We start from the raw sequence: 22,123 nt of genomic DNA, 5'->3' as shown, positions 1-22,123 counted from the left end.
TTAGCTACTGAACCACCAGGGAAGTCCTCAGGGAAGGGTATTTAATAAAATGTGGGAGGATCATTAATTTGCTATTTGAAAAAAAAATGTATTTATGTACTTACATCATACCATATACCCAAATAGATTCTAGGTAAATTTTAAAAGGAATATGAAAAAGTAAACCTTTAATCAGTATAATACTTTTGGGAAACAACTTAGCAACACAGAGCAAAATTCTTAGAAATGTGCTGTGCTTCCAGTCTAATTAATTACCTAATAATTCCACTTTCAAGTGTCCACCCTAAAGAAATAATCCCAATAAAGAAAAATGTGGTGTTTTATTTTCTTGAACATTATTTACAATAGCACAATGTATAAAAACAGCCTGTGTGCCCAACCAAAGGAAGGTGTCTAAATAAATTAAAGAGTAATCTTACAATGAAATAGGTTCAGCCATCAGAATAATGGAACTCTCAGACTGTAAGGCTTTTATGAAATGAGAGCTTGAGAAAGCCAAATTTAAAATTGAAAATATAGGGTAATTTATAACCAGGTTAAAAAAAATCATACCAGTAAAAGAAGTCACTTTTAGCAGTGACTATTTTTTTTTCTTCTGTTTTTATTAGTTTCCAATTTTTAAAATACTTAGCATGTAATAGTTTTATAATTGGTTATTTCAGTCAACACTCTTTTGTGCACTTACTGTATGCCAGGCACTGTATTAGGCACTAGGGGGTAATAGTTAAAAGTGAGAGACAGAGCCCCTGTTTCATAGTTGGTGGAAGAAAGAGCTTAACCATTATTAAGCCAACTGCTCATGCTACTAGGGATACGAGCAGGGTGCCAATAGTCATTAGGAGAGGTTACTTACAGGGTGGCAAGGGAAGACATCTGAGAAGGTGCCACAGGAACCAGAAGGATGAGAAGTAACCTGCTATCCAGTCATGGAACAGCATTTCAGGAAGATGGAACAGCAAATTGTTAAAGAAGTGGCTAGGAATAACTTTGGCTCTTTGTATAATGGGACAATAATTAAGGCATATTTAAATTTTTCTCCTCACAGCTAATATTTCTTTTTCATTGGTTAGAGAGTCTGGCCATAACCATGCAGAGTGGGTAGGATTCTATAATGCCTTTCACATGTAAAATGTGCCCTGGCCATGTTATTGAAACTTTCGAGTTTGCAAGGATTTGTGCCACATACCAAGCTAGAAGGATGGCCCTTCAAAGCTGGCAGAGACACATCACTGTGCTTGAGTATCTGTTTGTCATCTATGGTTGAAGGATTTTCCAGTAATATTTTTACCTATTAAAATACTGATGCTGGGACATGAGGTTAGGGACTGGGCCTGTATGTAATTATAATGGCCAGCATCTAGTGGATGCTTCCCACATGCCTCCATGCAGTCTCACCATTATCTGAATCTCCACTTTCTGAAAGCAGAAACAGCCATGCAGCCTGAGCCAGATTTGAAGCTGACTCTCACTGAATCCCATCCCCAGTTCTGCCCCTTTAAGGACAGGCGGCTCCCAGGCTATCTGTCTTGGTTCAGTAGCAGAAAAGCCTGTATCTGGGTTTGATAAATTCTCCGGAGCAAACAGACCCTGGGCTGAGTCAGGCCCTGGATGTGGCATGTGGACAAATCATCAGTCTCTGGGAAGTAAACAGGGGTGCGCTCACAGCTTATAAATCTCTGTCACATTCCCCAGTTGGGCTGGGCGGGTGGCGGGAACCCTTTGGGTTTTTTAGCCAGTACTGATGATGCCAGGAAAACACACCAGGCATCGGGAGGAAAAGTAGAGCCTGGTCCTTAACTGCCCTTTCCTTCTAGAAGAAGGGCTGGACACTGAATGCTCGAAACCTGTGGGTGTGAAAGGCCCCAGGAAGGTGAGCCTCAATCTAAGATGGGTCAGGACGATGGTGCCTTTGGAGGGAGAGCAGGACAGAGCAGGCAGCTTGCTGGGGCTAGTTTCTGCTCTCAGTTTTCCCCCTCCCTGGTGGATCCTGGTGGTCCATGGTCCAGCCTTCCCACTCTCAGCAGCCTTACCCAGACGTCCTGAGATCAGAGGGGCTGCCTTTGGGTCATCTACGACCGAGTTCAGAGGTCCACAGGGCAAGGTGGAAGCTTCAACTTGGCATGCTGTTTCTTTGGGCAACAGCAGTGACCCAAGGCCTGGAGCTTAAGGAGCTAATCAGTGGCTGTGGCAGGAATGAACTTGGCCCCCATCCCCAGTAGCAGCACGTCTGTCAACTGCTGGGTTCTAGGGGAGGTGCCTACACCAGCAGGCCTTGTCCTTCTTCCTCTCTCACAGCCCAAGATGCCGGGGAGGCAGAGCACGTACATCAGAAGGCCAGCAGCCGGATCTTTAAATAAACCCTGAGATCCCAGTGACCAGGAACAGCACCCATGCCCCCAAAGAGAATCCCTGCTTTGGCAAGTCAACCGTGGGTCTGTTTTCCTCGCACTGTTTTCATGGGAGAGAACCCCAGCCATGGCCAATGAGAGCCTGAAATGCCCACAGAGGCTTTGACCAAACATTCAGAGGCACGGGACCTGGGAAGATGTCTTTGAGGCTGTGACCGAGGTTGAGGGAGGACCATGACTCACTACAGTCACTGACTCATCGGTGGCAGAACTGGGACTAGATGGTGGTGCCCCTGTTTCTACCGTGATGCCAATGTCTGGAGTGAGTTTCTGGAACCTAAACGATCGCACTCTTCTTCCTGCTTTCCCTGGATCTTTTCTTCCTTGCACCATGGAAGGTGCTCAGAACTGAAGGAGAGCTGCTAGCTGCCTTCTCACCCTAGGATCTGTGATTTCAGCTTTACCTCCCTTGATAGGTCCAGAAAAGCCTCATGGGTTGGAATCAGTGTTCCGTGACCTCGTGCTTCCCAGTCATCCCTCCATCACAGTGGAAAATGATGTTCGTGGAACTCCTTGGAGAGATACAGATTCCCCCACAAGAAGCTGAGAACCTAGACTGGAATGCCGCAGAAAGAGACAAGTTCAGTTCCCATCGGTGAGGTCCATGTGCATGTAATTGAGTGGGTAGTATTTCCTGGCTCACAGCTGAGTGGACTAGCTAGGGGGTCTGGCCTCCTCCAGGCCTAAAGAGATGGGAAACCCTCACCCTTGAAATTGGTTGTTGTTGCCTGTGGGAGGGTTCTGCCACAGCCAAGAGAGACAGGGTGTAGTTATAGCGGTTGAGTTAATACGAGACCAGTGAGTACGGTTAATAGGTTAATGTGTATCACATCAAAGAGGGACACATAATATGCAGAATTTCTGAAATCTGTGACCAAAAAAAAAAAACCTCCATTTGTCCCCATGTGAGCATCTCATGAGATGAGCATTGTGTGGACTTCACTTTGGCAGTGCTTTCTAAGTGCATTAATTGGGAGATCTGACTTTATTTCTCTGTAACTGAACTGGTAAACTTCCCTCTCTGTGGTAGCAGGGAATGGACCCAAAGCAGTGCCATCTTTCCTAGTTTTAACTGTGGTCAATTCAGGAGCTGAGCACTGGCTTTTTAAGACTCTGTCCGCTTCTTCCACCATTTCTGGAGTCTTTCTGAAATGTGCGCCATCTCCCAAATTTACCTGGGTTCCTATAACCTAGCATCTACCCTTTGAAATTCAGTCTTTTCTCATCTCCATCATGTCCTGCAACTCTTGTGGGTTTGGTATGGGATGTCCAAGGCAACCTAGTCAGCTGGGCCTGGGTGGGAATCAGAAAAGAAAATGCATGAACTTCAGGGACCCTTAAAGCCAGTTCCTGATCTTACTGCAACAGGGAGTCAGATGGACTTGGGACAGGACTTCACAAGGGCCACATGGAACCCAGTACCCACTTTCCAAAGGTCGTTCCTGCTTCTCTGTTCGTTGTCCACTTTTAAATCACTGAACTTGATTCTGTTTCAACCTGCATCCCTTCATTCATTAAGGGCTGTACTCCATGCCAGGTGCTAGATACAAAAATGAAACGATGGAGCCCTTGCACTTGAGTGGCTTTGACTGTCCAGCAGAGAGTCAGACTCACAGTGTGATGAACTTGACAATGGAATTGGGGAAAGATGACATGGCTCTTTCTGGAGAAATCAGGGAAGGCTTCACAGAGGAGGTGACCCTGAACCCTTGGAGAATAAGAACTGTCTCAGGGTTTGTGGGGTAGTTAGTGGAGGTTTCCTAAGCAGGAGTGCAGAGGCATAGATAACTTGAGGGATAATTGAAGGAGCCCCGTGTGGAGGAGTAGATCAATCAAGAAAGTTCGGGATGAGTAACAGTCCTAAAGATTCATATGCTGTGGTTACTGTATGTCAGGTGCTATGTCAAACGCTTTACATCTATTATCTGATTTCACTTTTAAAATATTTGGCTTCGCCAGGTCTTAGTTGTGGATTTGGGATCTAGTTCCCCGACCAGGGATCAAACCGGGCCCCCCAACCCCCGCACTGGGCGCATAGAGTCTTAGCCACTGGGCCACCAAGGAAGTTCCTATTAACCTTTCACCTTCAAAGATGTCTCTGTTCCTGTTGTATGAATGAGGAGGGGGAGGTGCTGAGGCAGCTGCATTGACGCTGCCGATGCCCCGCAGTCAGATGGGGCAGCCAGGATGCCGTCCCAGTGCTGCTTGGTTCTGAAGCCCGGGATGCCGGATCCTGCGGCGTGTCTGGGGCGGGGGAGCCCCGGAGCCAGTGCTGCCCGTGGGAAGAGCACCCCCCTCCAGCTCTGCCCCGCCTCTGCTCGCCGTCCTCCACGCAGCTGTCTGGGCGTGTGCTCTGCCTTCTCCTGGGCTCCTGGCACAGGGGGACTTCGGCATTTGACTTGGGGTGGAGCAGAGGACCGGGCGCCAAGTCAGAGTCATGGGAACCTCGGGTTGCTTCTCCAGAGAGTCCGCAGTAGAACTGCCCTGTGGTCACTCCGGCTTGGGAGTTTTCTCGGTAGCGCTGGGTATCGTCCAAATTACTACTGTCGAGTCCTTTAGGAAGCCGTTTTGCTTTGACTTGGCTCTGCGGCTCCCCTCCTTGCCCCACTCTAAGAGGTTTAAAAACAATGGTAGAATGGAGAGACAGGGCCTGAGAGAACTGGAGGGAACTCGGGTTGAAGCCTGGTGGGCTCGCCATCAACACCCCCAGGAGTTCCCTGCTTCACCCAGAAAAAGGAGGCATCTTGGCCTCTGGCCTTGACTGGGTCAGAAGACATGAGGCAGTGTAGGCTTTGCGGAACTGACAAATCGTGTGACCAGTGACCCACTTCAGAGCGCCTCTCACCCTGAGAGTGGATGCTCCTGGGCAGTGCGTGGTAGGTTCCAGAAAGCTTATCTTTCCAGTGTCCCTGGGGAATCACTTTAGAAACAGTGTGTTAACCATTTTGGAGAGAGCTGTTTTGTGAACGTCCATCTGGAGGTGTGAAACCAGCAGCAGTCTGTTGAGAGAATCCCTGAGACCTTGAGCTGGCTGCCCAAAGTAGTGCTCGCACTTTGGTGTTTGAAAGTGGTGTGAAAAGGATGGGGGGTGGGCAGTGAGGGTCTTGGCGGACTCTGGGACCCAATGCTATTTTCATCCTTTGCACTCCTCCACACTCCTTGTCTGTTTTCCCTCCAAATGCATCCAGTTGTCAACTGTTACCTTTGCATCTTGGTTTGCCTTGAGCTCCTCTCAAGATGAGGGTTCCAGAATTTTCTCCTATAAGGGCCAGGTACAATTTTAGGCTTTTTGGATTACACAGTCTGTGTTGTAACTCCTCATCTCTGCCACTGTAGCAGGAAAGGAACCACAGACTGGGTGTAAACAAAAGACTGTGGCAGTGTGTTCCAATAAAACTTTATTCACAAAAATGGGTGGTGGGCCACATTGGGTCCATGAGCCATAGTCTGTTGACCTCTGTTGTTGTTTTTAATTTCCTCCTTTTCCCCTCTATTTTGAATCTTAAGAATGGAAGTGAAGTATGAAAAAGGCAAGTTGCTGATCAGTGTTACCACTTTGGGACTTGCCTCATTTTTAACATTTCAGAAAGTACACTTTGTCTTTATAGGTTAGGTTATTTAAATTGAAAACAGCTGTGAAGGCAAGATGACTCTCAGTGAGCCTGTGTGTGTCTACTGCCATGAAACAGTAATTTTTAATGTACTGTCTTTTTGTTTATTAGATACAGAGCTTAGTGGCAGAATAATTCAGGAAGAACTTTGCAACATACAGTACCAGGCATGGTGTAATAAATGCTTCTTGCTGAAATGAATAAGCATGTATCTAGAGGTGATTCTCTATTGCATATGGATTCTGTACATATGCATGTAGGCAGTAACATGGATACAGTTCCTCAATAGGAAGGTCTCAGAGTCCTCCTCCATCTTCCTGCTCCAACTCGGACCCTACCCATGTCAAGGGGAGGCCATGTGATCAAGAGTGAAACACTGACCGAGGAGCTCTCGTCATTTTATTCATCCCCACACATACTTCTAGCTGTTTCTGTGCTACATCTTGGTTCCTCCAGGCCATTGTCAGGGTGGTCTTTAGCGCAGGGAATGACAGGGAAGCCTGGTGTGCTCCTGTCCTTGGGGTCACAGAGAGCTGGGCACGACTGAGCAACTAAACAACAAGAATGGGGAAGAGCTGGCCCCTGGGTCTGAGGGACGCCTGTGAAGGGTGTTGTCTCAGGGGTACACTAACATTCTGCCAAGAGCCTGTGTTTTGAATTAATTTATATTGGAGTAGAGTCGCCTTACGATGCTGTTTTAGTTTCTGCTGTACAGCAAAGTGGATCAGGTACATATGTATACATATATCCACTTTTGGAGTTCCTTCCCATTTAGGTCAGAGCAGAGTCCCTGTGGTATACAGTTGGTGCTCATTAGTTATCTAGTTTATATTCAGTATTAATAGTGCATATATGTTGATCCCAATCTCCCAAAGCACGACTTCTTTTCCTGCTTGGTGTGTATACATTGGTTCCCTATTTCTGTTTTGCAAAGAGGAGAATCTATACCATCTTTATAGATTTCACATATATGTGTTAATATGACATTTCTCATGTGTGTGAAGGAAAGAGAGGAGGGAGACAAGGAAGTCTCAGCGAGACCTGAGTGTAACTTGGGAACTTTGTGCACTATTCTTTACATTTATTTTTTTTTATTGGGGGGATAACTGCTTTACAAATGTGGATCATCATAGTTATACAATGTTTCCCCGCCTGTCTAGGTCATCACAGGTCACCAGGCACTTATAATGTGTCCGCAAGTCAGTTTGTTCTGTTTGTATTCCTGCCCTACAAATAGGTTCATCTGTACCTTTTTCTAAATCCCACATATGCATTAATATGATTTTTTATGGCTGAATAATATTCCATTATATATATTTGTAACACATCTTTATCTGTTAAAAAATACGGCCCTTTTCCCCTCTTACTCTGGGGACCACAGATGAATCAGGTAGTTCCTGAGAGCCCAGGCAGAATAATTACATAGAAGAGAGAGATGCAAGTGTCTGTCTGTCCTTTTTTTCTTTAAAATCCCACTATATAACCCAAGTTGGAGTCTCAGGCAGTGTGGGTTGTGTTTCAAGGCTGAAGAGCTCCACTGTGCTCACAAGGCTGGCAGGAATAGTTGGACAGACAAAACTACATCACAAAGATACCAATCACGAAACAGACACAAGGAAGAAGTCTTCAGGGTAAAGGGGATGAGAACCCAGGGAGGAGAGGTCAAGAGAGGAGGGAGAGAAAAGACTAAAACAAAGGACATTGCTGCTTCAACCAACATGCATGCTTCCAGAAAGGGCCAGTGGAGGAGGGAGCAAGCACCCTGTCCACTGCCCACCGAGGTGGTCAAGCCCCGGAACCAACCACTTGGAGGTTGTCTGTGGGCCCCCAACCTGCAGGTGGGAGCCTCACCCATGCATCCACCCATGTAAAGAAATCTGCCACTCCAGCCTGTTCCCAGCGGGATTTTTCTTGGTGAGAATGTTGGAAGGACTGAATTTCCATCTACTACACAAGATGAGGTCTGAACCTCTTATAAATCTCTGGTCAGGGAGAGCCCACTGGACCAGGGTCTGCATGGCGTGAGGAGAGCCTCTCCTGCCACTGCTGGCCAGAGCGGGCCGGTCTCACAGACTGCGAGGGGTGATGCTGGACCTGCTCTCTCAGAGGAGAGGACAGAGAGAGAAGTAGAGAGAGTCCAGGGGAGGGAGAGGGAAGCATTGCCTGAATAAGGGTCCTGAGGCCCCAGGCAGGCAGATTTACCAAATGTGGCGACGCTAAAACAGGGGGTGCAGGTGGCCTCTTTGCTTCCCCATGGGTGACAGGTTCAGTGGGCCCAGGGGTGCCCAGAAGCTCTCCCCAGAAGGGGACACACTGAGCGCACAACGTGTGTTAACAACCAGGGTTCTTGGCCTCCTTAATCAATAGAAACTGATCAGAGGCCTGGCGAGAAGTTGGGAGGGAGAACAGACAGCTTCCCTTGCTTCCCTGCTCATGGTGGTTGTGATTTGTATTTTCCTCATGATTAGTGATGTCCAGCACCTTCCACATACCAGTTGGCCACCTGTATGTCTTCTTTGGAGAAACATCTGTTGAGGTCCTTTGCGCGAGAGGGTCTGGTGAAACTCACGGACCATTGCAGTGTCCATAGCCGGGACTGGTGTCTTTTTTAATGCTTCAAGATTAACAAAATGTATTAACATTTTCACTTATGCAAATTGCACATGCAGGGACATATTGTTGTGTCCATATTCTGTGGACACAACAGGAGACGGGCAAGCAATCAGAAGGAGGTGTGCAGAGATGCATGGGTGGGCAAGATTCCTCCTGGGTCCCCTGGTGGATCATAGTTCTAAAGTCACTTTTGTTCACGGATAGATGCCAATTTTTTTGTTGGGGCAGGGGAGAGGGATGTGTTATGTGGTCACGATGCTAATATCATTCTTCAGCCTTCTTATAACAGTGTTGTTGTTTTCTCTGTGTGTTTATATACAATACAATTACTATATTATTTGATATTTATCACAGTTATTATTCTAGATATATAATATGTATTTTTGCACATGTGGGAGTGTTTCTATCAGATGAAGCCTCAGAATGACTAGATCAAGGCTATATGCAGTTTTCATTTTGATACAGCCAGATTGTCCTTTATAGAAGTTTACTCTCCACCTGCAGTATATGAGAATGCCTATTTCCCCAAATATGGACTCTGACTTTACCAAAGGGTAAAATCAAAATTTCATTTTGTTGAAAGAAATCAATCCATTGTGGATCTACTTTGCATTTACCTTTAAGAGTAGGGTTAAGCTTTTCCTGTGTTAAAGAGACAATCGTATATTACCGTTCCTGTAGACCATCCATATTCTCTGTGCATTTTTCTGTTTCAGGTTTTGTTCTTTTGGGTCACTAGAGCTGTCCTTTTTGCTAGAGTGACAAAATTTAGAATTTTTTTTTCCCTGTAAGAAACCAAAGGGACTTAGGTAAGAAACAACTCAATTTTTCAAAAGAGGCGCTCACTTGCAGTCCATCCCACAGCAACTAGAAAGATTTCCAGAATGAGGGTATTTGCACCTTGGTGCCAGCAAAGCTCTTTGGTGGAAATATGCTGAGGGCCCCCTGTGGAACAAGTTTCCCTAGGTAATCCTCAAGTTTTGGCTTTCCTGAAAACTGTTCTAGACAGATTTGAACTGTACAGGTGAAAGCACAAGGTGAAGACTGACTGCAAATGGATAAGTACCGAAGACAAACCATGGAGCATCTTTTTACAGCAAAATTATCTAGGTGCCCAACACAGAAAGCAACAGCGGGGCTCTGCAGTGTGGTCTACAGGGGGGAAGCAAAAAGGGGGTATGAGGGCTGGCCTTGTTCCGGGGTCAGGCCATTGGTGACAGGAGGCCTGTGCCTTCGGGCTGGCAACCCCAGGAGGGAGGGGAGGTTTCTGAAACTTACCTGCCTCTCTCCCCCTTTCCGCCCCACAACACCTCGCGTTTCCTCCCCAGCTCATGTGTTCCTCGGTGCAGAAGGCCCTGTTTGAGGAGGAGGACCACGTCAAGAAGCTGCAGCAGAAGGTCGCTACCCTGGAGAAGCGGAACAAGCAGCTGCGGGAGCGGGTGAAGAAGGTCAAGCGGTCCCTGCGGCAGGCGCGGAAGAACGGCCGCCACCTGGAGCTGCTGAACCGCAAGCTGAGCGAGAAGCTGGCGGCAGCGGCGGGCGTGCTCCCGCACATCAACGCGCTGGGCCGCGAGCCCGCGGGTGCCCCCTACCTGCGGGGCTAGCGGGCATGGAGCGCCGGCCTCCCCTGGTCCCAGGCGGGGGCCCCTTGCGGGGAGTGGAAAGGGAGGCGGGACTGGTACACGCACACAGCTCAAGAACCCTCGTAGATGACGTTTTTACTCTGCATTTGGTAGCGGCTACTGGGTTTACAGGGCAAGTCTCCTGTCTCCTTGGCTGCCTGATTCCTGCCCTCCCGTGTGCCTGGGGCCTGACCCTGGCATCGAGGAGCAGCTGGGAAATGCACTTACTAGGGAAAGAACATTTCAGAATCTCTCTAGGGGCACAAGGACTCAAGGGGTTCGGCCTCCATTTTCAAGGAAAGGCAGTGTGGTCCCAGTTCTGAGTGGCAGGACCACCCTGAGCTTGGAGGAGGGTTAAGAAGCAAGTGATGGCACCTTCTGGTGTCATTAAGACTTAATGAGCTCATCACAGGTCAGGGAATGGAACTGGTAATTGAGCAGGGTGAATAATACTTGCTGTCCAACAGCAGCTGCCCAGCGTCCCAGGGGACTCCCGTGGGCCACTTTAACCTAAAGGGGAACTGCCTTTATGGGCCTGTCGTGTTTCATCACAGCACATTTCTAAGCTGGAAGAGCCTGAACTTCCACGGCTAAATTCGAACTTACTGTTTGCTCGGTGCTTGGTTCCAACTTCTCCGACTTCGAGGTGAGCTGACCCAACATGCTGTGAACTTCTGTTGTGCAAAGACATTTCTTTACCTACTGGGGCCTGGGGATCTTGCCTTGTTGCCGTCTGCGCTCTATTCATGAAAGGGCTTATTGCAGACCTCCCGATCTTGGCTTCTTTACACAAATGCTTTCCCCCCACCTGGACTGTCCAGACACACCCCCGCAGTAGTGCTTGTGTGTTGGCCCACTTTTCACCATGGTAGATTCTGTGTACGATCACTTCACCTTCTTTGGGAAGAAAGCTTTAGAGAGAGAGGTATTGTGAATATCTTTTACCTACTATTTGCAGTGCTAACACTTGAGCCCTTGACTTACCCACATGTGATCAGATCCCAGGTGTGTGATTAAGTAGTCACCCACCCCTTGGTTATCCTCTGCTAACGATCTTATAGACCAACCACTTTCCCTTCCCTGCCCCGTGACCACCCCAGATACAGGAGGGCCTGATAATGCCACCCTCTCCACTGGAAATGCTCAGATTTCCATCCACTGCTTTTAGAAAAATCATGTCCTTCTTGCTCTTGGAGACTGTCTGGGGCATGAGCCTTGTGTCCCTTGGTGGCAGGCAATGGCCTCAGGGGAGAAGTTGGTGCCCTGGTCTGCACAGCAGGGGGACTTCTCAAGGGCTCTTCACTGCCATGCTTCTGCCTGCACTTTATTAGTCGTAGTCTTCACAGTCTGGTACAACAGGAGGTGCATCTTCTGGTTGCTTCTTCCCAGGGACGTTCCATTCTGCAGTTTCACTGCCACCCACGGGTGATTTACAGCTAGCGTCTGGAGCACTGTGGAAGCTGGGTCTCTTCAGATGCGTTATGTTCTGCCTTTTCAATAAAGATGAGCAGTAGTTCAGCCACAGCAGCAAAGTGATGTGTGTTTCTTCTGGAGCAGGGAGACTGCGGGATTTCCAGCATGAGCCTGGAAAGGCCATTTCTGTGCTCTGGGGTGAGCACCTGCGGGTCATACCTGGGAGAAAGGGGGGACTGAGCCCAGTCCACTTTTGCTGTCTCCTGGGTTCCCATCTTCCCACACACCTGCAGATGAGCCGTGTGATCCAGGCCTCACCTCATGAGGGACACGCAGCTTCAGTAATCAATGCCTGTAAAAGTGCGCTCTGATCTGTGCCGATGGGAACTCCCCAAGTCCCCATTATCTGCTGCGCTTGTCATCTTACAGCCCCCCCTTGCCACTGGCTCATTGCACGAGTAGGAACTGTTCATGCAGGAAAAACCCAAGAACTGCTCAGAACTTCACACACTTTGGCCAGCCTATATCACAGCATGGCCTCTGAGCCCTGGGGTTCGGTTCCACCTGGTATGATTTTGCCAAAGTCATATAATAAGCAGGAGGCCAATAGATTGTAGCATCTTTTAAACCCATGTGCCCAGGAGTCACAGGCTCATGGCATATGGCCCATAGCTCGTGTTGGGGTGAGGCTGTGTCTGAAGGGAACCCTCACTGGACTACGGGTCTGGGCCACTGTCGCACACCACCCCCACACCCCTCCCCGTCCTCATTTATTTAAACACACATCACACATTTGTGCTACCTGCCTAGCAGCAGAAGTTAACAGGATTTCTGCTTCTGTGGTGCAAGTCTCCATCTTCCTTGGGGGAAGAGAGAAGGTGAACTATCACATGACTACAGATCAGTTGTTAGCTCAGCAGTGTCCATATTCTATGATGGTTTAGGCTCTTGCACACACATCTCATTTAATATTGATAATAATTTCATCAATAGTGATTCTGATTATCATTCTCCAGGAGGAATCTGGGGCTTCACGAGATTCCATTGCCCAGTGTACACACTAGGACAGGTGGCCTGTCAAGGCTCCAAGTCCATCTTTCTTTGTTTGCATGTGCTCACCTGCAGGATGGGAATGGCTTCACTTCTGCCATAAAGGCTGTCAAGAGGGTTGAAATTACTCCTAAAGCTGCTCAGCATGATGCCTGAGAGCCCATACACACTCAATAGGTATAATACAAATCTTCACTGTGAGTGTTAAGTACTCACCAGAAAGGACCAATGCATGTGATAAGGAAGAGGATTCGTGGGATTCCATGTGATCTTCTCACCTTTCTAATCACTGTACAATATTCCAGCTCTTTTCCATTCTCCTTTCTGAACCAGCTACTTTTCTTTCACAATCAGTAGTTGGTTATTCCTCTAAATTTACCATGAAAATATAGTCCATCAAAAGTGTGTTTCCTCCCCTTCCTTGGGTCGCATAACCTGAACTTGAGACTTCAAGTTTTATTCAGTGGATAGGCTGAGGACCTAAGCCTGGGAAGTGCCTCTCAGGTAGCTCTGAAGGACTGTTCCAAAGAGGTAAAGGAGGAGCCAGAATACATGAGTTTTTGCAAAAAACAAAAAGATTACTGTTAGTTAAGGAAAAACCAGACATCTCAAGTTAATGAACTGAGCACTTATGTATGTATGGGAAGATAGAAGAGTCTGGGCTCACTGAAATCATTCCTTTGATAAGCATCTTACCTGTCTGGGGCCAGCATCCTATTTCTCTCTATCCTGAATCCCCTCAGGGCGCACAGTTGGCTGCTGCAGTGGCTGCTGGCCCGTTGGCCACACCATCCTTTGTTTACTGATATGGCAGGGGACGTTCTTCATCCACACTAGTGTGTCACTACCTGCCCCCCTTCTCTCCTCCCTCCCAACTCAAAGGAAGAAACATCACATCCCTCTGGCCCACATCCAGGGTCAAATCCTTTCTCCTGAGTCCATATTGCTCCTCTCAAAACCTGGCTCCACCAATGTTGCCTCATCATGTGTGTGTGTGTGTGTTGCCTTTTTTATTAAGTAATTTTATACAACAAATTGAAAGTCATGTCAAACATAAATGCAGTGCAAACAAATAAGTTCATGTGTAAACAGAATGAATGCATACAAAATATGCGCAATATCATGAGCCTTAGTGAAGGCGCAGAAGCTAGAAGACTTGAGGCCAAGTAATGCCTTTGGACTAGGTTTTCAGGGAAAATATAGGATTCTGTATTTTATAAGTGAACAAAAAGTATTTTCAGAACCAATATGACCCAAATATTGCACAGGATCTCCTTACAAAATGCATCCATTGTCCATTTGTTATTGACGTTTAACTGGGCATCCTGTATTTTTCTTTGCTAAACTTGGCAACTCTACTCTGAGCTTTAGTGTATTTTCACTGATAAGATAATAATACCTAGATAGCTCATCTGGCTGTTAAGATACTCAAATGGGGTACAATGATAGCATGTCATGAATCTTCTTTGACTTAAATATATTCAGCTCTTTGCCTATCTGCTGATGTCTCCAAAAAAGAGACAGAGAGTGAGAAGGAAACAGAGACCAAGACATGGAAAGGGAGACGTGAAATAGCAGGGACCATCCACCCAGCCCTCCGCTGCCTGAGCACATGCCCGGGGTGACAGTGAGACGGGAGGCTGCTTTTGCTGTCCTCGGTCTCCCTGACGCTGCTTCTCATAATGTGAACACCTGGTGGTTCCAGAGTGTGATTCTAGAGTTGAAAGCTACTGACTTTTAAACTGTATTTCCTAATTGGAGTATACTTGCTTTACGATGTTCTACTGTACAACTACGTGACTCAGCTGTAGGTGTATATATCTCCCCTCCCTCCTGGAACTCCCTCATCACAGAGCACCGAGCTGAGCCCCCTCTGCTATGCAGGAGCTTCCCACTAGCTTCTGTTTTACACATGGTAGTGTGTATATGTCAGTCCCAATCTCCCATTTCATCCCACCCTCTCTTTTCCCTACATGTCCAAAAGTCCATTCTCTACATCCGTGTCTCTATTCTTACTCTGCAAATAGGTTCATCAGTACCATTTTCTTGATTCTATATACATGTGTTAAAATACGTTTTTCTCTTCTGACTTACTTCACTCTGTATGACGAACTCTAGCTTCATCCACATCACTAAAAATGACCCAATTTCATTCCTTTTAATGGCCATTCAGAAACAGTTTAGAAAGGATTGAGGCTGTCTTTAAAGATGGTGACACTGAAGGTTCCTGGACTCCCTGCCTCCAATGAACACCAAATGGACAGCTACACAGAGCAGCTCTGAAGAAACTCACTCACTGGTTAAGCACCTCTTACAAAATGAGGGACCAAGATAATGCCTATGTCGAAATGAGTAGGAAAGGCTGAGACACGCTCTTGCTAAAACCCCAGCAGTGGCACAGAGCCCTACAATTGGAATGGAATAGCCAAATACCAGTTTCTCCCTGAGGGATGAAGGGTCTGGACCCCATATCTACAACTCCAGGTTTTAAGATTCCCACCCAAAGGCCTCCAGACAAGTTCCTAGCTCTAAAAGTCAATGAGGTTTGAATCCACCAGTTCCACAGACAACGGGAAGCAAAGAAGCATTTGTTAAAGGCACAAGCACTCACCTCAGCAATCCCCTCAAGGTCAGCACAGATCAAGCCCACCTCCCAGTCTCTCTCTGGATGGGGTCTACTTGGGTACTTTAAACGCTGCTGCCTGAGGGTCAGGCCTCTAATTGAGCACCTATCTAGGCGCTGACTGCAATCCTCCCCAAAGGCACCATCCCTGCCTGCTCTGTCTGACCTGCTCCAAGTTGCCAGGCCCTCCCTGAAAGAAACCTGTGCACACATCTGCATCCCAGCCTCTGTGGCTACTGGTAGCAAGTGGGTCCCCAGATCAGCCATCTCTGACAGCCACCAGGGCGTGCCTTCAGAAGGCAGAGAGGACAACAGAGACGGTTTTAAACTGGACACCCTCCTCCCCCCAGGGGTTACCACAGAGGGCATATAGAAATGCTCGACTCCCAGTCCTTTCCTGAAAAGAGTCTATTTGCCTACTTCTAAAGCTTCTGCTACCCACTCCAGTATTCTTGGGCTTCCCTGGTGGTTCAGATGGTAAAGAATCCATCTGAAATGCAGGAGACCTGGGTTCGATCCCTGGGTTGGGAAGATCCCCTGGAGGAGGGCATGGCAACCCACTCCAGTATTCTTGCCTGGAAAATTCCCATGGACAGTCTGCCAGGGTTCGCAAAGGGTCGGACAGGACTGAGCAACTAAGCACAAAGCTTCTGCCTGAGGGTCAGCCTTCTAACGCATTCTGCACCTAGGGGCGGACTGTGATCCTCCCTTAAGGGCAGAGAAGCCAGCAGACACCTCTCCCTCCAGCCTGTCCTGGGTTGCTAGTTATCTCCCTGGAAGGAGCCTGGACACATGTCTCTGTGCCCCAGCTTTTGTGGCTACCTCCTCAGGGATAGGTGCCCAAGCTGCTTGGTTCTTAGAGCAAACAGGGCTTACATTCATGTAGCAAACAAAGAAGTTCTTAACACATTATTGACCAGAGACATATTAATACATCTTCTGTTACCCAAACGTTATTCATTGCACAACTTATGACTGTCGTCGTTATTCACATTTTGCTCTGTGAGGTTTCTGTTCCTACCTTATGTATATTATACATGCAAGTTAATACTACTATAAAATTTTCAAAAATGATGCATCACCAAATTTTGAGTGAAGAATTTTTCGGTCAATTTTATGCAGATACTTTCTCTTGATTGTCTGAGCAACATATACCTAAGTGTCTCAGAAGAAGATTGGAGAAGGAAATGGCAACCCACTCCAGTATTCTTGCCGGGAGAATCCCCATGGACAGAGGAGCCTGGCAGGCTTCAGTCCATGGGGTCACAAAGAGTCGGACACAATTGAGTGGCTAAGACAGAAGAAAACAGTTCTTTAGGACCTCTCTGGTGGTCCAGTGCTTAAGAATCTGCCAGCCAATGCAGGGGAGATTCCATGTCACATGGCAATTAAGCCCGTGTGCTGCAACTACTGGGCCCATGCGCCTAGAGCCTGCAAAGAGAAGCCATCGCAATGAGAAGGCCGCACACTGCAGCTAGAGAGCAGCTCCCCGCCTCTGCTCTCCACAACTAGAGAAAGCCTGCACACAGCAATGGAGATCCAGTGCAACAAAAAATAAACTATTAAAAACATGACAGTTCTTCAGGTATAGTTAGCACTCAGATGATTCGAACATTAGACCAACACAAAAGACAAAAAACCTTAGTGACCGACTCTGCCACAGAAAGTGAAAATGAAACTCACGGTGCTGGAAAATGCTCCTTTGCTTCTGCAAAAGAGTGGATTGAAGACATTTCATGAAAATTATAAGACTTTATAGGTATGTCAGATATAATGACTGAGTGTAATAACCTGCAAAGTGTTACTGAAATAACAGAATTGATTGTGGGTAACTGCTTTTTTGAGTTAGTTGCTTCTCAAACTTTTATCACCAACAGAATGAAAAATCGTTTTAAAGTATGATAACAGTGACGTAAGAAATGTCTTTTAAAGAAGTTTCTTGAATTTATAATTTTGGTGGACAAATGAGAAAGTCACACTGGATCCATTATTTGAAACATCTATCTTTCCCAAGGTTATGACGAGAAGAAAGTTGGAACAAATAATGACATTTCTTCACTTTAACAATAACTTAGAAACTCCACTCTCTGAAGACAGACTTTCATGAATTAAACACGCTGGGGTTATTTCGATAATTCCTCATGGCGGCGGCTGGTTGGGTGTGGCGCTGTAGCGACCGAGCCGCTGCGCGCATGGCGGCCGCGCGTCGAGCTCCAGCCCGGCCTCCGCGTGCGCTGCGCACGCGCTCTGCACCCCTGCTGCTGCCCGGGCGCTGAGCCCGCTCTGGCCGGGACGATGGTCAAGTATTTCCTGGGCCAGAGCGTGCTCCGGAGCTCCTGGGACCAGTGTTGGCTGCCTTCTGGCAGCGGTACCCGAATCCCTGTAGCAAACACGTCTTGACGGAAGACAGGGCAACGAGAGGCGACCTCTGACCAGAAGCTCCTGTCCCGACGACTCCTGACCAAGACGAACAGGATGCCCCGCTGGGCTGAGCGACTGTTTCCCGCCAATGCTGCTCACTCAGAGTACATCCTGGAGGACTCCATTATGGACCCACAAAAGCCAGACCATGACCACCTTTACGTCAACCACGCCCAGCTGATGGTGGTGGAGGAATGATGTGTTTACTATGGGTACTCTGATGCAGCTGGACCAAAATCTGCCAGGAAGCCTGGGTCTCCTCTAGCTTATTTATTTGGCATCTCCAGAGCTGTCCAGGAATTTGGTCTCACATGGTTCAAAAGCAACTTGACCTAGACTATGAAGGCTTTTAAATACACCTCAGCCAAGCTGCAAAGTGAGGTCCCTCCCAAAACCCTTCTTGAAACAGCCAACGAAACCCAGGAGAAGGCCAAGGAAACAGCACTGGCAGCTACAGAGAAGGCCAAGGACCTTGCCGGCAAGGTGGCCACCAAGCAGCAGCAGCAGCAGTTCGTATAGCAATGCCCAGGCCCCGAGACAGCAGCCTAGCAGACTACGGGCTCCAGTCCCCGAGCCCCCTCCTCCTGTACTTTATTATTGAAAGCCAGCGTCCAGCCCTGTCGACTGTCTGGGTGGTAGGCTGGGGGTAGGTGCCCTGTTTGGCACCTCCAGCACAGCCAGCTGGTTACCCACATCTGAGCCAGGCCTCCTTACTCCTGCATCCGGTGGCTGAGGACAGAGGCGCAGTGACTTGCCCAGGTCACGGCATCCCGGTGAAGTGGTCATAAATGCTAGACTGTAAGCTCCATGAGGGCAGGGACCATTGTTTTATCCTCTGCTGTGTCCCAAGTAACTGAAACAAAATCTTGCGTGTAACAGGCACTCAATAAATACTTACTGAATTCACTCAGAAAAGAAAAGAAAAAAAAAACACTTTGGGGTTATTTTCTACCAAAATTTCAATTGATCTATATACCCAAACAGAGTTATCACTAAATGAGGCAATGATAAGGTGAAGAGGACAACTCAGATTCAAAACCTATAATCCAGAAAACTTACAAAATATGGAATTTTGGTCAGGATGGTTAGTGTAAGTGAAATTAGATATATATGCAACCTTGAGATTTACATGGGTGAAGGAAGGAAACCATAAGAAACAATATTATCGGTCCTGCAACCTTATCTTGGTTCATGGCACCATGGTTACCAAAGTAATTATTCCAACAGTGTGTCCACATCTGAAATACTGTTGAAAAATAAATCCAGAGTTTGTAGGACTATAAGAGAGAACCGTGGTCTACTAAAGCAAATTAAAGGTGAAATCTAAAAATCTACAGAGTGGAAAAATGACATTCTTACAGAAGAAGGATTTCCCTGATGGCTCAGCAGATAGAGTCTGCTGCAATGCAGGAGATACAAGAGATGGTGGTTTTGATCATGGGTCAGGAAGATACCCTAGATAAGGAAATGGTAACCGACCAGGATTCTTGCTGGAAAAATCCCACGGGCAGAGGATCATGATGGGTTACAGTCCATGAGGTCACAAAGAGTTGAACATGATTGAGTGACTAAGCACAACACACAGAAAGGAATAGTGATTCTTCTTATATGGAAAGACAAAAGGCTAATCTACATGGTGACAACTATTTATAACACCTCCATCTACAGGAGAGGGAGACAGGAGCACTGGCCATCAGATAACTAAGCCCACTTACATATTAGAGTGTAATAAATATATGAAAAGAGTTATTGATCTGATTAATATCTGGCAAGCTTCAGTATCTTCTGGAAAACTCAAAAATGGGCTTGTATTTGAGTAATTTTGGTTTATTTGATGCATTTAAAATTTATTGTAGCCTCAATGCATGTAATAAAATGATTTACAAGCAATTTTTGTTACCAGTAGCCACTGACCATTCTGGTGAATGTCAAAGAATGTTCAAGCTACTGCACTCTTGCAATCATCTCACAAGCTAGCAAAGTAATGTGCAAAATTCTCCAAGGAAGTCTTCAACAGTATATGAACCAAGAACCTCCAGATGTTCAAGCTGGATTTAAAAAAGGTAGAGGTACCAGAAATCAAATTGCCAACATATGTTGGATCATAGAAAAAGCAGGCAAATTCCAGAAAAATATCTACTTCTGCCTCACTGACTACACTAAAGCCTTTGACTGTGTGGATCACAGCAAACTGTGGAAATTCTTTAAGAGATGGGAATACCAGACCACCTTACCTGCCTCCTGAGAAATTTATATGCAGGTCAAGAAGCATCAGTTAGTACCAGACATGGAACCACAGACTGGTTCCAGCTGGGAAAGGAGTACATCAAGGCTTATTTAACTTATATGCAGTTAAATATCTTATATGCAAAATGTGATGGGAGGAGATGGTAAAAATATAGAATTTTAGAATAATTCAAACTTAAGTTGTTATCAGCTTATAATAGAATGTTATAACTCTTAGATGTTATATGTAGGCCTCATGGTAACCATAACGCAAAACTCTACCAAAGATAGACAAAAGATAAAGAAATCTATGCATACCACTCAGAAAAATCATCAAATCATAAAGGAAAAGAACAAGAATAGAAAAAAGGAACAGAGGAATTACAAACAGCCAGAAAACAATTAAGAAAATGTAAATAAATCCATATTAGTAAAAGCAGAGAAGTCACTTTGCTGACAAAGGTCTGTATAGTCAAAGTTATGGTTCTTCCAGTAGTAATGTATGAATGTGAGAGTTGGACCATCAAAAAGGCTGAGCATCAAAGAACTGATGCTTTCGAACTGTGATGCTGGAGAAGACTCCTGAGAGTCCCGTGGATGGCCAGAAGATCAAACCAATCAGTCTTAAGGAAATCAACCCTGAATATTCATTAGAAGGATTGGTGTTAAGTGGAAGCTCCAATACTCTGGACACCTGATGGGAAGAGCTGACTCACTGGAAGAGAGCCTGATGCAGGGAAAGACTAAGGGCAACAGGAGAAGGAGACAATACAGGATGAGATGGCTGGCTGGCATCCTGACTCAATGGACATGAGTTTGAGGAAACTCCAGATGGGGAAAGAGGGAAGCTGTTGTGCTGTACTTATGGGGCTGCAAAGAGTCAGACATGACTGAGTGACTGAACAACAAGTAATTGCATTAAATGTAAATGAACTGAACTCTCAAAAAAAAAAAAAAAAAAGATAAAGATATACAGAGTGGCTGAATAGATGTAAAAAAAAAAACAAAACCAAGAACCATCAATGTGCTACCTATGAGAGACTCATTTCAGGTTTATACACACAAACTAAAAGTGAAGGGATAGAAAAAAAAATATTTCATAAAAATGTATACCCCCAAAAGCTAGGGTAGCTATAGTTAAATAGACCTTAAGACAAATTTTGTAATAAGTCAAAGAAGATCGTCATGTAACTATAAAGGGGCCAATCCAACAACAGGACATAACATTTGCAACTACTTATGCACTCAACTTAGAAAAACCTAAATGTATCAAACAAATATTAACAGACCTAAAGGGAGAAACAGCAATACTAGAGTAGTAGGGACTTCTATTTATTGACTACACTTTCATCAATGGATAGATCATCTAGAGAGAAAATCAATAAGAAAACACTAGACGTAACTGACATGTTAGATCAGATAAACTTGGCAGACATTTAAGAACATTCCATCCAACAGCAGAATACACATTCTTCAAGTATACATGGAACATTATTCGAGATAGATCACACAAAACAAGTCTCAACAAGTTTAAGAGGACTGAAATTATATCAAGCATCTTTTCCAACCAAAGAAGTATGAGACTAGAAACCAATTGTAAGAAAAAAACTGTAAAATTCACAGATATGTGGAGATTAAACAACATGTTACTGAACAATCAAGGAATCAAAAAAATCAAGAGAAACAAAAACATCATGAGACGAATGAAAATGCAGCAAAAGCTGTTATAGGAGAGATTAAGTGAGAAAAGCCTACATTAAGAAACAAGAAACATCTCAGTACAGTAAACAGCTTTCCACTTCAAGAAATTTAGAAAAAGAACAAACTAAGCCTAAGGTTAGTAAAAGGAAGGAAATAACAAAGATCAGAGCAGAAATAAATAAAATGGAGATTAAAATGACAAATGATCAATGAAAACCTGGTTTTTGAAAAGATAAACAAAATATGCAAATCTTTAACCATACGCACCAAGAGAAAAAGAGAGGACACAACTAGAAATGAAAGGTGAAATTTTACAACAAATATCACAGAAATGCAGAGATCATAAAATACTTTTCTTTTGGCTATGCTGTGTGGCTTGTGGGATCTTAGTTCCCTGATGAAGGATAGAAAACCTGTTCAGTACAGAGTCCTAAC

General features: G+C 45.9%; 1 protein-coding gene and 1 pseudogene across 1 annotated transcript in view; both read left to right on the top strand.

Annotated features, from left to right (window-relative positions):
* Positions 1-11,760, top strand: part of CCDC3 (coiled-coil domain containing 3) — an 87,841-nt gene extending 76,081 nt beyond the window's left edge. Inside the window, exon 3 of the mRNA XM_068987462.1 lies at positions 9,961-11,760. Coding sequence (XP_068843563.1) covers positions 9,961-10,236 — 276 coding nt within the window. The 3' untranslated portion in view covers positions 10,237-11,760. The remainder of the gene's footprint in view (positions 1-9,960) is intronic.
* A 5,875-nt stretch (positions 11,761-17,635) lies between these two features.
* LOC138091814 (PRELI domain-containing protein 1, mitochondrial-like) lies at positions 17,636-18,280 on the top strand (annotated as a pseudogene).
* Positions 18,281-22,123: the final 3,843 nt, after the last annotated feature.

The sequence above is a fragment of the Capricornis sumatraensis genome, chromosome 15 (assembly GCF_032405125.1).
Source record: "Capricornis sumatraensis isolate serow.1 chromosome 15, serow.2, whole genome shotgun sequence".
NCBI lineage: Eukaryota > Metazoa > Chordata > Mammalia > Artiodactyla > Bovidae > Capricornis > Capricornis sumatraensis.
The sequence above is the reverse complement of the archived record's forward strand: the minus strand, read 5'-3'. Positions and strand labels throughout refer to the sequence as shown.